A 14777-nucleotide genomic window follows, 5' to 3' on the forward strand; every position below is an offset into this window, starting at 1 on the left:
CTATGACTCTGTCAAATGTGGTTAAAAAATAATATGAGATCAGTTCTCATCTCAAAGATGTATAGATGAGGTTTGAGCCAAGAGTCTATCATAGCCAGCACAACTAGCAGGTGTTCTGGAAAGATAAGACACTCATTTTCATGCCTGCATTTTCCTAAAACTTTCATAACTGACATTATAGAAAGTTTTAGGAAACATGATAGTCTGAAATTGATGCTACTATTAAAAATGGAATATTCAATTCTTATAGATCCTTTTGCATTTGTTACGTTGATATGATGAATTGCTTATACATCTCTCTCACTTTTCTTAGCACAGTCCCTGAAACATAATTAATAGTAGGTAGGTAGTTAGTTCTTGCTGAATAAATCAATGAATGGAATGATAATATATACTTGTTTCAGTTTTCTTATTTTGTAAAATAATTTGAGAATAATGTATTAACATACTTGAGGAAATTTTTGAGGACCTCAAATATTTATAAAATATTTCACACACTCTGAAGCAATATCTAAAGTTTATTATCAATATTATAATAATTCTGACACAGGCATTATATATCTGCAAATACATCTAAAATTTGCTATTCCTTTTTATACTTTAGATGAATTATGTGGTAATATTTTAAGAAATTAAAAGCAAATCACAAATCAGTCATTTGAAATAAAAATCTTTAATTTGAACTTATTTAATAGATTATTTTAATTTTTGAACAAGCATAAAGGTGCCAATTTAATTATCTGTGGGATTTAAAAACTTCAACAGAGAAAGAAAATAGGAGGTACTGGTGAGAAATATATTTTACAGTCTACATATTTATTGTATAATAAGCTATATTATATTCTAATAACAGCAAATATAACATTATAATGATTTTGATATCTGGACTCGCTAGACATGGTCCCATAAATCCTATAGTTCTTAACAAAAAAACCCATCCGTTAGCAAACTTACGCATCTAAGCTCAGTTTAATGCAGCTTAATGAGACATTGAATTTTATGCAGCTAACCCAAGTTATCTATAGTGTGTGCCCTCCTGAGTACCCCAGGAAATAGAAGTAAAGAACTGAGGAACATCAGATCCAACTGGCCCATTTGGGTTTGGACTCTAGGAGACAGCAAGGAGGAGGCAGGAGAGGAAGTGGTGGTTCTCTTTTGGCTGCTATCCTGGGAAGATGCCCAGTAGTCCTTAGCAAGGGTTCCACTTCTGCATTCTGTGTTGATTCATTTTCATATGTGTAGATGTACTGTGTTTAGTACCTCATGTCTAGGGTTGCTGTAACAAAGTGTTGCAAACTTGGTGGCTTAAAACAAAGGAAATTTATTCCCTCACAGTTTTGGAGGATAGAAGTCCGAATTCTGCAGGTGTCAGCAGGGTCACGCTTGAAGGCTATTGGAGGGAATCCTTCCTTGCCTCTTCCAAGCTTCTACTGGTGGCTTACAGTCCTTGGAATTCCTTGACTTGGAGATGCGTCACTCCAATCTCTGCCTCTGTCTTCACACGGCCTCCTCCCCTAGGTGTCTATGTCTCTCTTCTTCTTATAAGAACAACAGTCATAATGGATTTAGGGCCCACCCTAATTCAGTGTGATCTCACCTTAACTTCACTAATTACATCTGCAAAGACCCTGGTAAGCTCACATTCGTAGGTACCTGGGGTTAGAACTTCAACATATCTTTTATGGGGGACACAATTCAAACCACGAAACATATCATCTACATTTCTTTCCAAGGGTAGAAAACAGCACCATATTTTCTGTAAAGGCAAAGGGTACTGTCTAGGTTGTTTATAATCCTTACTTCTACCAAAAATCTAGTTCTAAATTGCATGTAGAAGATATACATAGGACATTTTAAGAAACTGAGGGATGTATGAAGTCAGATAGGCAAGTAATATAACAATAAATCCTAGAAGTCAGATATGTAAGTATTGAAATAGTAAATATTGAGGTGACAAAAAGGCTTACTTTCCTTCTCTTTGATGGAATCACTAATTTAAGATGGAATGTGTAAGAACTGAATAAGCCTCTGCAAATAGTGGAATATTCCAAACATATTTTCACTGAGGACAGGCAGAATGGATACAGTGATGGGAAACAAGGACTTAATATTGAGAAAAGTATAAGCAGGACACAATGTAACGAAAATGCATGCTGAACTTCCCTTCCACATTCTGAAAATGGATACAGCCACATTTGATTTTGCTTCAGCCATATCTACAGTTAAGCCATTTATTGCCTCTTGCAACTCTGGTAACTCTCTGAGCAATAAGGTCAAATGCGTAATATCTTGGTCCACTGAAGAAAAGGAAGAAATCTATAAAAAAAGAGAGATAATTTATTGAATTAGCTTATAGAATATCTCAGATGTCTTCAGTTAGAAAACCCTGCCCCTGTTCCAACATAACATTCAAATGCAAACATGCTATTTAAAAAATTTAAACACCACGTGTGGTGGTTAATGCCTGTAATCCCAGAACTCTGGGAGGCTGAGGTGGGAGGATTGCTTGAGGCCAGGAGTTTGACACTAACCTGGTCAGCATAGTAAGACCCTGTCTCCTCTATAATAAACAAACAAACAATACATTTATTAGGTTTTTTTTTCCTACTTACGTTCTTGCTGGAAAACTGCATCAACTTTACTCTCTATTCCTGGAAAGGCACCTGATATGCTTTTGGGATAACCTGGTTCCATGAATTGTCTTTGGTTATCATATCTGGTAAAAACAAAATGTCATCCGATTTAACACCAATACAGAATATAACGAAAATAATTTTTTTATTGTATATAATTTACAAAGTCTCCTCACACATATTTTTTCATTCAGTTCTCACAATGCTCTGTTTACTAGGATTAAGAATGGTTAATTTCTCTACCTAAAGGTACACATTTATAAAACATATGGGTATCATTAATTCTAAAACAGGCTTGATGGCTGACACACTGTTATTACCCAAAGTAAGCTTATATTTTCAAGGCTTTTACTTAATTGGTATATAGTATAACTCCCTTGTGTGTGTATATAGATATATAAACGTACATAATAGGTTCAACTTGGGAACCAAATTCTGCAGGCTATCTGGATAACATTTGCTTGCATATGTCTGAGTTGAACTCATAAGTGAGAATTAGCTTAAATCTTTCTTTGTATCTCACCCTAGTGCTTTGTTAAGGTTTTCTTTGTTTCTTGATACAGAATCCTCAATACTATTGCATAGACATTTTAATTTTATAAAAATGAAAAATTTCAAAAGCCATGGTAACATCAATCATCCTGTAAAAAAGAATATATTCTCGGTAAAACCTATTAGAGACTACCTAGATTGTTTTAAACCTTCAAATGCTTGAAGGTTTGTAAGCAGGGTAAAGAAACACAGATTTCAACCTATAATTGAAAAAATAGTTTACGTTACCTCCAGAATTGGTCATTTACAAAGAAGTATGTTTTACTTCTGTAGAAAACAGCTGCGTCAATTGCTTGGACACTGCTGGGGAAGCCATAGTTTGCTATATCCTTGGGATAACCTTGCAGAATATCATAGCCACTCAGAGCCCAGTATTGGTTGCCTGTCAATGATTCAGGTTAAGTGTTAAATAAGACTTTTCCATTTTTACAAAATTATATATATATATATATATATACCACTTCTTGGTCTTGCACATAGATATGAAAATGGAACAAATAGTCTTTAAAAGATGAAGATGATAAAGTTAAGTTCAGGGGGGCTGTGAGAGCCTTAATGGTTCCCCAGAGCCTATAAAAAATTAAAACTTCTGAGCAAGACATTCAAGGCCCCACAATTGGATGCCTTAGTTTGTGTGACTTTTATGCAGAAACCAAATTACAGCCTTGAGGAGTCTTAGAGAATTGTATCTGGGATGAGGATGAAAGAATGCTAACGACAGTCTAGTGTGGTCTCATTTTGTTGGTGAGAAAACTGAGGGCTGCAAAGCAAATAACCCACTCAGGTTCACACAGTAGTTAGTGGTCCTGATGGGGCCCAACGCTAGTCTTCTGGCAAAAGCCTGGCCAGCTTAATGCTGTCATTAGCTCACCATGAACCTGAAAGGGACCACAAAGAAGTCCTGCCCCCTCCCTTCAGGCAGAACTAACATAAGATGAAAACTTTAGTAAGTCACCTTTAAATAGGAAAATGAGGTCTCTGTCAAAATCTTCATAAGCAGCCTGTATACCAGTTGGAAGGGATGGCCAGAATAGAGAAATAAAATTCATTTCGACTCTTTGTAGCTGAGGATGCCTTCTCCAGAAGTACCTAACAGAACATAAGGAAACACACACACACACTTATACATAACAGTCTAAGTAGGCAGTTCCTGTGACTTTTAGGCTAGTGATGGTCCTTGTAGGATTGCTGGGAGAATATAACAATCGAACGAATGCAAAGTTCCTAGCACAGTGACCAGCACATGGCTAAGCTTTATAGTGATATTGTCCATCTGGCGAGTACTTCACAGCTTTCAGGGAAGGTTATGGGAGTGATCTTATTTGATTACATTTGGCATTGTCCTGCCTTGGACATTGAAAAATCTTACTTTGTAGTATCTTTCATTATTGCTCCCACTAAATGCTGTGAACATATTGATAAAAGCAACAGCTCGTACCCTTAGCCTGTGATTGCACACTCACAAAATAGCCAATGGACAAATAAAAATTTCGCTCAGTTTGATGATTTGCTGCACAGCTAGCTAAGCGCAGGTTCCATTTACTTGACTGATTTTGGATGGAACTGGATGGTGCTTTGGTGTTTCAGCTATGGGGTTCCCAAGCAGCTGTAGCCCATGTCTGTTTACATCACCAAAGGCATCTGAATGTTTGCGAATGTTTTCATGTTTTTTTTTTCTCCTGGATGTTTTGAGTTATCCAGAAAATACTCAATTGCATAAATTCAGTATAGACACAAAAATGGTACAAATAGTCTTTAAATGACGAAGATGATAAAGTTAAGCTCAGGGGGCTATGATAATCCTAGTGGTGCCCCAGAACCTATAAAAAATTCCGATGAGAAGCACAAGTATAGAATTCAAGGAAAAGGTGACTAACGTGTGACTTAATTTGAATCCAGTTTTAAGGTATGTCAGTAAGAGGAATCAAAGGAAGAAATAAGAAATATTTCAATTTTATACCTGTCTTTAAAGAAAAGTATTTCTCCACGGAGTGTGGTGATAGCATCAAATGTCAAACTGGGGTCACAGGGTTTGGGTGTACTTGGTCCAGTAGGTTGGATAGGGTTGCTTGAAAGTCCTGAAAAAAAAAAAAAGGTCTTTCTTATGAGAGTGAGGCTGGTGTGACTCTTGGGTACATCAGAGACTTCTCAGAAAGGTGAAGGGTCTTCATGTGAAGGTAAGTGCTACCAGACTATACCAGAAAGTATTAAAGTAATTGTATATTTCATCCTTTTAAAGTTTTTGTTTCTTTAATAAGAGTAATGATGGTTTTCAGGGTAAGTTCCAGGTCAAGCTGTGAAGTAAAGAAATTTGAATTCTATGCTCTTTCCTTCCCTTTTAAATTCTAAACTAATTCTTCTCTGACTTTTCGGTTCCTCTTTCTGCTTTTTTGGTCACTCAGTATCTATTGCCTTTCTCCTCACCAAAATCCACTTTCAGGAAAGAATGATATTAGTCTTTTACCCTATAGCATACATCTAAGTCAAATTTTAGCAATATTTTTTCTATAAGTATTTGAATTTTCATGTGTTTTCTCACTGTGGAATGAAAGGCTATAATAATAGTTAAGATAAAAACATTGGTGAACAAAATAAGGGGGTGTTGTTGGGGTGGGCAGGAGGAAGAAATTGGGGAATAGAGGCAGTTAGGATAGGCTCAACATTTCTGAAATATCTACAATCACAAAAAAGTTTCCTGGTTGTGGCACCCTGGCATGCTTGCTTGATTTTATAGTGCTGTCCCACCAGAGACAGAAAACGGCTTTCCCCAATTCCACTCCACTCTGTTCCACTCCATTCAATTATATTTCACTCCAACCCACTATTCCATTCCATTCCACACTTTTTTAGAGAGCAGTAAATCCCTTATTGGTTTCTTGTTTTTATTCACAGCCAGCTAGGGAACAGAAGGGCAAGCGTGAAGAGAGATGTAATGGTCTTATCCAGGCAATATGGCAAAAGGCCCCTATACTTATCCTTGAAATGTATCAGTGATGCCTTAAAAAAGTTTCTTTTTTTCTCTCCATACTCCACTACCATTCCCTTTCTTCTTCTTGAAAAATGCCTTGCTTTGTTTATATACATTTTAAATTTACATAGACTTATATATTGTGTAATTTAATTAATACATTGTGCAATATATCTCATTCTGTTTCTTTTTCACAAAGTACGAAGTTTTAAAGACCCATCTGTACTGTTGCCATATGTGCATCTAGTACCATGTTTCTCCCTGCTGCACATCACTTCATGGTGTGCAGCTACCACATTTTATCTGTATAGTCTTCTCCTAATAGACCCCCAGGTGTCTTCTAACTTCCATTACCACAAACAAGACTGCAGTGAACATCTTTGGCATGATTTGTACATGTCCCCTTATGGATCTACATGAGAATTTCTTTGATAGATACATCTGGGAGCAGGATTGCTGTAGGAAAAAGAATAGTCATGTCTTTTTAGAATATTTAAAATTGGGGCCAGGTGCAATGGCTCACGCCTGTAATCCCAGCATTTTGGGAGGCTGAGGTGGGCAGATCACTCGAGGTCAGGAGTTCAAGACCAGCCTGGTCATTGTGGTGAAATCACCTCTCTACTGAAAATACAAAAATTAGCCAAGTGTGGTAGTGGGCATCTGTAATCTCAGCTACTTGAGAGGCTGAGGCAGGAGAATTGCTTGAACTTGGGAGGCAGAGGTTGCAGTGAGCCAAGATCGCGTCACTGCACTCCAGCCTGGGCAACACAGTGAGACTCCATCCCCCCCTCAAAAAAAAAATTTAAAATTGGAAATTTGGAAAGCCTAAAAAAGAAGAAAAAAATCCCCACCATCCGAAGACAATAACTGGGAAGCACTGTAGTGCATTTCTTCTTAAACTTTTTTTCTTTTAGGGCAGCAATAGAGGCTCAGCCCCTCACACCTTCTTTGTTAATGCTATATTACTGGGGAAATTCAGAGTTCAGTTTTATGGAAACTGCAGAAGTGCAAAGGAAGAGATATTCAGATCCTGGGAGTGTTCGCCTATTCCCAGGTCCCACCATGTACTATGACTCTCTTGAGAAGACCTTACCATAGATGGCCTGAATGCCATCGATGTCATCTTGAGGGAGTGAGTAGTTGCTGGTTTCCCTGAAAGCATAGTTGGGATACATCAAGGCACCAGGGTCAGAGGAGTGAGCGAGCCCCAGAGAATGGCCAAATTCATGAGCAGCAACAAGAAACAAGTTGTAATCTGAAATGCAAACACGGGTGGTAAACAGCTCAGTGTGGATCCCAGGGTGGCAGAAACATGATCTCAAGGAATGCAACCTCCAAGTCAAAACTGCTCAGGGAAATAGCCCTTCCCATGGCTGTCTTTTTCATCTTTCTTTCAGATACCTGAGAAAGTGGACATTGAGAAGAATCAAGATAGTGGTCACAGATGGCGACTAGGTGAGTATGAACTTCTTATAAACTCTTAGAACCCAGAAAAGCTGCATTTATTCCAATTCTCACATTTTACAAATGTGCATCTGAGACTTGGAGAAGTAATGGCAGAGCCATCATGACTTTGGGAACCCTTCTTCTCTTGCGTTCCCACAATCACCATCTCCACTGTCCCAGACACTCAGCCTCACGAGTAGAGTCCCTGTGAGCAAGTAGTTAGAAGAGAAGCCAGCCCAGCAGTGGAGCAGCCTCAGATGGAGGGCTGGCTCATGTTGGCTCGCTCATCACCCACAGCTTAGCACCAGCTCTTCTCTGTTTCTGAGCTTTCTAAGATGCTCTAGGAATTCTCTACTGGAGAGAGACAAATCCTACCCTTATTGTTCTCTTTCTCCATGTTTTAACTTCCATGAGCATAGTGCCGTTCACAACTGGAAACTTAAAACCTTCCCAGGATCTCACTTCCTATCAAATAAAGCCCAACCTCTTTTGCCTGGCCTTCAAGACCTCCTCCACTTGGCTCCAGCAGATATTTGAGTGCTTGCCTTTTAACGTGAATCCTTCAGTCCAGCCAGTCTACATGCTGCCTCACAAACACACTGATGCATTTTTGTATATGCCTACTTTAAAAAAAAGCCATAATTGTAGAGTACCTACAACATACTAGGCAATCTAATGTTATGCAATCCTCATAACGTTTTTCTGAAGTTTTATTAACAATATTTTTATAGTAAAGTGACTGATGCCCATAGATCTTGAATAGCTGGTACTTGGTCCCTCAACTAGTAAGTGACAGATTGGGGTCAAACCCAGGTATAATGGCAAGATCCATGCTCTTACTGCAGTGTTCAACTTCCTGTTGATAATTAGCCTGCTAAAATTCTACCCATGCTCTAAGAATTGTTTCTTATCATCACATCCTTTTCATTATGCACTCATGAGTGCATTTCAGAAAAATATCTTTGAATGCTTGGAATACCGTGAAAGGAACTGTGGGCAATTTGTTGTGGTTCTCTGCTCTACAGGGAGTGCATAGTCTAGAAGAGGAGAGATGTGTGCAAACAACTTGAAAGCACACAGTGAGTGATGACAGAGAAGGAGATACAAAAGCTGTCAGAATTCTGCAGAGGAAGTTCTCATTTCCAGGACAAGGCAAGACAGAAGGTGGCCTTTGACATACATAGCATGGCAAGATGAGAGAGATTTTAAAAGGTGGTGCTTGGGGCATGGGAACGAGTATTTCAGGGAGAGGAAGCAATTCAAGCAAATGTGAGGAAGATGAAAAGCATAGGGTGTAAATGTGAGGAAGATGAAAAGCATAGGGTGTGACCTAGAAACAGTGAATGTACAATGTGGGTGTTAGCCCGATGTGAATGGTATACGTGAAATAAGAAGACAAGCCAAGAAAGACAAGGATGAACAAGCACCAAGAGCCTTCAATACCAAGTGGAAGTATTTGGACCTTATTTGGTGCAGAATGTGTAAACATTGAAACTTTTAAGCATGAGAGTGATGTGATCCAAGATGGGCTTCCAAAAACAAACCCTGCTGCAATGGTAGGAAAAATTAGAGGGAGCACAGACTGGAGATGGAGAGTCCAGTTAGGAATCTAGATCATTCATTCAGGTAAGAGGTAATGATTATCTGAACTAGTGAGGAGGGCAACAGAGAATGGAGAGGAGCTGAGGGTTATTACCTATCTTTGGCTACACACAGCTCCTAGTATATGGACTTAGGTAGAATAGACCCTCGTAACATACCCATGTTGAGAAAATGGCAGGAGGAACAGGTGCCAAGCAAAGGTAAAAGGTGCCTTTCTGATTATTTTCTAAAAGTGCTCTCTGGCATATTGTTACCCCATATTTTGTGAAGTACCACATGGTCTGGGTATACCTGTCCTCAGCCTCATTTCTTCCCTTCAAGCAGCCCAGTCCTTCTTAATAGGAGCCTTCTCCTGAAAGGAGTGGCTTGCTGCACAGAAGCATACCACTGAAAAAGAGCTCCAAGAAGATGAACTAACTAGATGAGAGGGAAGGTGTCTGTTCTTTTCTCAATCGACTAATTTCTAATTATAGAAATTAAAATTTTTAAATGAATTTCCAAAAAATGGAAAAACAGGCTAATTTCTAATTATAGAAATTATAATTTCTAATTATAGAAATTATAATTTCTAATTATAGAAATTATAATTTCTAATTATAGAAATTATAATTTCTAATTATAGAAATTATAATTTCTAAATGAATTTCCAAAAATGGAAAAATAGGCTCTTTTCAAACATCACTAAATTTGGGAATATTAAAATAAAGATATTCTAAAGCAGTATCTGTAAAGAACCAGATAGCAAATATTTTAGGCTTTGTAAGCCAAATGATCTATGTTGCAATTACTCAGCTTGCCATTGTAGAGTGAAAGCAGCCATTTATGATATAGAAACAAATAAATGTGGCCCTGTTTCAATAAAACTTTATTTATACAGACAGGGGTCAGGCAGGATTTGGCCGTAGTCTGTAGTTTTCTGATCTCTGACTTAAGAAGTAAGGTCAGTAATCAGATTCAGCATGTCTTTTTCTTTCTTTTTTTTTTAAAAAAAAAACCCAAATTGACTTAGTATCATGAGGTAGCAAAAATTTCAAATGATCACTTTTTGTTAGTTTGAAATATTATGTTACCTTTATTATGTGTGTGTGTATGTGTGTGTGTGTGTGTGTGTGTATTCTAATCTGTAAAAGGTTAATTCAGAAGCTGTGTGTGGACATAATCTTGATTAACTTACTTGCGGAGGTGTCGGTCCATGTTTCTTCGGCATCAAAATGAGCATCTCCTCCAATACCTTGGCCTGGCTGAAAGGCATGAGCAAGGATTCCATTGGGTCCATCAAATGGAGAATTGTCACCGTGATCTGAAATAAGAACATTTGTATTAGATCCTTGCCAAGTTTCAGGTTAGCCAAAGAAAGCAAAACTGAGCATGACTGCTTTGTACCTACCTCTTTGGTAAAAAGCGATGTTGATATCTGCCTCTCCCTGTGAGATCCTGGTGAAGATGAGAGGTGATGCAACACTCCAGAGTTCAAAGGCATCCTTGATAGCTCTTTCTACCTCAGCCTCTGACAGCTGTGGGGTATAGTTTCGAATCCTTCAAAATGAGAGGATGTATGAAGAGTTAAATGTTATTTAGAACAGTAGTCCATCAACTGATGAGTTGTTCTGTTTTGAAGTGAGTTGCATCATGGTGTGCTACCACTGGAGAGGATAAGGAGGGAGTGCAGGTCTCAGGGTGGGGGACAGATGTGGGTTCTGAACAAGTTAATACATGTCTTTAAACCTCAGTTTCCTATTCATAAAATGAGGATACTAATATTTATAATTTCTAAATGAATTTCCAAAAATGGAAAAATAGGCTCTTTTCAAACATCACTAAATTTGGGAATATTAAAATAAAGATATTCTAAAGCAGTATCTGTAAAGAACCAGATAGCAAATATTTTAGGCTTTGTAAGCCAAATGATCTATGTTGCAATTACTCAGCTTGCCATTGTAGAGTGAAAGCAGCCATCCCTCTCATAGGGCTGCTGTGGGGATTAAATACATATAAAGCATTTAGTTCATTACTTGTCAAATAGTAATAATATTCCACAAATATTAGATATTATTATTATTATTAAGATGTATGAAAGGAGGGACTTGACTCTCTCCAGCAATGATTAAGCCTTTGTTGGGTCCTAAAGTAAGTGCTTAGAGAGACAGCCTAACATTGCTGTAGTCCTCTTTAGATTGTTGGAGAAGGAAGACTAAAACGGGAAGCCTTGAAGTGGAAAGAACCCACGGTATCTCAACATTTTCATTCTCATATTCATTCACTACTCACACTCTACAAAGGCAGGGATATTTATCTACTTGTTCCTAGTGTATCCCAAGAACAGTGTCTGTCATATAAGAGCCCAGTCCATACTGGATGAATGAGTGTATCCTGAAACCCTAGAGATATCACCTGTAGGTCAAGTTAGTGTGTTCCCACTTGGGGTTTCCTGGGGTTAACATAAAACCACCACTGTCAGGCACTCCACAGCGAGGCTTTTTCATCATGTCCAGAGTTTCCTCATTTGGCTTCCCCGTCACATTCAACCCAAAAAATCGCTGCATTTCTTTAAGCTTTTCAACGATCACATTAGTGCCATTCTTCCTTGTAGACTGATACTGGTTGCTTGGTAATTGGTAGAACTTTTCCAGGTAGTCCTGGACAAAGACAAGCACATAGGGGTCTTGCTGTGAAAGGACCTCCAGTTCTCTGGTCATTTCGCAACCCTTTCTAAGTTACTACAGAGGTCTGATAACTTGACAGCCACAGGAACAATAACACAAATTAATTTGTAGGTTGGCTTTGAGAGAACAACGCTTTTTAGAAAGAACAGTTCCTCCACTCAGTGCTCCAGTTACTGGTTATGCATAAAAAAGGGTGTCTCATAAGGGATGAGGATCACATCACACAGGCAAAGTGCTACTCTACAGTCAGGAGACTGTCTTCTTGTTTTTACAAAAAAATTAGGACTAACATTAATTGACTTCTCTTGAGGTATTTGTTGCATCAGTGCAGTTCCTCTTTTTTATCCTCTTCACTACTGTAGAAAAGGCTTATTTATTCTGCTGAACAAACGGAAGCACAGAGAATTAAGGAATTTTCCAAGTGATGATTCAGATTTTAACTCACCATGTTGCCTCTCAAATGAGAACTGATAATTTCAAAATAATTTCAAATATCTTTTAGGGGAACAGCAATATCATTGATATTAGCATTTTATTCACCAAAGTAACTCTTTGGAAGTGTTAAATTTAGTCAAAATCCAAAGAGTTTAGCCTAAAAATTACCTATTTTAAGTTTGGCTTAAAAGTTTCTTCATACATAGTGAAATGTAACCTAACTAGACCTCATGCTGCCTGTGAACACCTGGCACCTTGTCAGTGTCTTAGTCCATTTTCTGTTGCTATAACAGAATATCTGAAGCTGGGTAACTTATACGTAAAAGGGGCTGATTTTCTCTCACAATTCTGGAGGCTGGGAAGTCCAAGATCAGGTGGCTGCATCTGGTTGGCTTCTGAGATGGCCTTGTGCTGTGTCATAACATGGCAGAGAAACGAAAGGGGAGCAAGCATGTGTGAAAAGGGGCAAAACACAAAGGGCAGCCCCTCTTTATAATACCCATTCTATTCATTACTAATCCAGTTCTGCAAGAGCCAGAACCCACTCCAGCGAAAATTAACCCAGTCACACAAGAGTGTCATTAATCTTTCTTAATGACCTAAGTACTTCTTAAAGGACCCACTGTCACATGGGCTACTAAATCTTTAACACATAAATTCAAGGGACATACTCTAACCACAGCAGTAGGTGACACTGACCAGATCACACGCTTTGGAATCAGACAGGCCTGGGTTCAAATCTTAACTCTGCCATGAATTAACTGTGAGCACTTGGCCACATTATTTATCTGATTTAAGATATTTTTGTCTCTGAAATGAAAATAATAATGCTCCAATAAGGTTCTTGTGAGGATTAAATGAGATATTTGTGAAATGTGTAGCAGTTGCCTTGCATAGAATAAGCACTCAATGGACTTTACATTAACCGGGGGGTTACAATTAAGAGATAACCTCTTAATAATAATAATGCTTTCTCCAAACTATAAAGCTAAGAAAACTGTGCATGAGAGATTTGTGACAGAATTCCCTTGTGTTTCTTAAAAATTTGGGTTCACTTTCAGACTGTGAAACAATGGAAAAAAACTATTGGTTCTGCTTTTATAATGCTACCAAGAGTTTATAAACAGTCCACAATCTGAGGCTGGGAAATATGATTTTACTGTGTACTGATTTCTAGTTCATTGTAATCTATCATCCTCACATTATTTTCCATATCTGGAATTTTTGGCGGCAAAGAAAATGCCTGTATGGAAGCACCAGACATATAATAACTTGATTGCAGATATCCTGGAAGGAAAAACCTTAGGTAAATGAGAAAGAAAATGATACCATTTTATAAACAAAACCATTTCTTCTACAAAAGTTTCCCAACTAGGGGTAACTCTACAGCAGTATTTTCCCAGCCTTTAAAGAATTCAGCTTGTTTTCATGTCCGGCTTTTAGAAGGCCTAGTCCTTACCAGCTTGGAACCCTCCAAATCACTAAAAGGAGATGTTCAATCTCAAACTAATCACCCAAATAATTTCTTTCAGGCTCTTTTAATTAACAGGAGAAGACAACCCACACTATTTCCTAATAATTAGCAAATCAACCATCACCTAACTGATAGTTCATTTACCTGAACAATTTTTGTATTTTTCTCTTTAGAAGATACAGGAAAGGCCTTGGAAATCTGCACATGGAGTAAGAGCAGAAATGGAAGCATCTTCAGGGAGAACATGATCTTCTCTTCAAACTCTACCCCTCCTGGCTTTCTTTCTGTCCCTCTGGGTAGGGCCCTTCCCTGGCGAGCACCCTGAGGTTCACAGCATCATGTGTCACTCACAGCTCTCTTGCAGTCCTCTTTAAAGCCATGTCTTAAACAATTGCTGCATCAGGAATATGAAGCAACATAGGTTAATTACACTCTGACAGTTTTGCAATTTTATAATGTGATTTAGTACCCCCAAATGGGGGAGTCTTTCAACAGTCTTTCAAAACTCCAACTTTCTACTCTTTGCTTTTGGATGTTTTAGTTATTTCCTTTTACAAAATTGGTCGAGGAAAAGGAACAAGGGACTAATCCTGAAGTTATGTGGATACATTTTTTGACTATGTAAGATGTTGAGGTTGAATTAACTTATGCAGGGGAATATTTTGAGGTTTGTGGTAGATATCTTGGGACCAAGGAGCCCAACTAGAGAATCTCTGTACTTATTCTCCCTCACTGTATGTGGAGAGAATGAGTGACTGTGTTATTACAAAGCAGGCTTTGTATGGGGCCTAGAGCTGCTTCTGGAGGATGTGGTTTGGTATCTATGTATTAGAAAATCCCTAGTCTATAAGCTAGACTTTCTATGGAAAAGATAAAGAGAACAATACTGATGATGATAATAATGAACATTTGCTAAAAAATTATGATTGCCCAGACATTTGTACTGTGTTCCATGTATTACCCCAATCCATCTTCATATAGCCTTGGGAGGGAGATGCTATTAC

The 14777-nt window shown here is 38.1% G+C and overlaps 1 protein-coding gene across 1 annotated transcript; it reads right to left on the reverse strand.

The window, feature by feature from the left end:
- Positions 1 to 654: 654 nt before the first annotated feature.
- MMP8 (matrix metallopeptidase 8) lies at positions 655 to 14118 on the reverse strand. The gene is made up of 10 exons (XM_003313275.4): positions 13918 to 14118; positions 11593 to 11837; positions 10589 to 10737; positions 10376 to 10501; positions 7247 to 7408; positions 5146 to 5263; positions 4141 to 4274; positions 3414 to 3567; positions 2613 to 2716; positions 655 to 2316 (listed from the first exon to the last, which is right to left on the reverse strand). Exons 1-10 carry the CDS (start codon positions 14017 to 14019, stop codon positions 2207 to 2209), a joined length of 1404 nt encoding a protein of 467 aa, XP_003313323.1. The 5' UTR covers positions 14020 to 14118; the 3' UTR covers positions 655 to 2206.
- Positions 14119 to 14777: the final 659 nt, after the last annotated feature.

Source organism: Pan troglodytes, chromosome 9 (assembly GCF_028858775.2).
Source record: "Pan troglodytes isolate AG18354 chromosome 9, NHGRI_mPanTro3-v2.0_pri, whole genome shotgun sequence".
In the NCBI taxonomy this organism is placed as follows: Eukaryota; Metazoa; Chordata; class Mammalia; order Primates; family Hominidae; genus Pan; species Pan troglodytes.

Bases quoted from the DNA above. Each gene is read 5' to 3' on its own strand.
- MMP8 (XM_003313275.4), bottom strand. From the start codon at position 14,019: ATGTTCTCCCTGAAGATGCTTCCATTTCTGCTCTTACTCCATGTGCAG. The intron at 11,838-13,917 runs GTAAATGAACTA...GTCTTTGTCCAG, and splicing joins AAAATACAAAAATTGTTCAG to GACTACCTGGAAAAGTTCTA. The intron at 2,317-2,612 runs GTAAGTAGGAAA...CTTTTTTTATAG, and splicing joins TGCAGTTTTCCAGCAAGAAC to ATTTCTTCCTTTTCTTCAGT.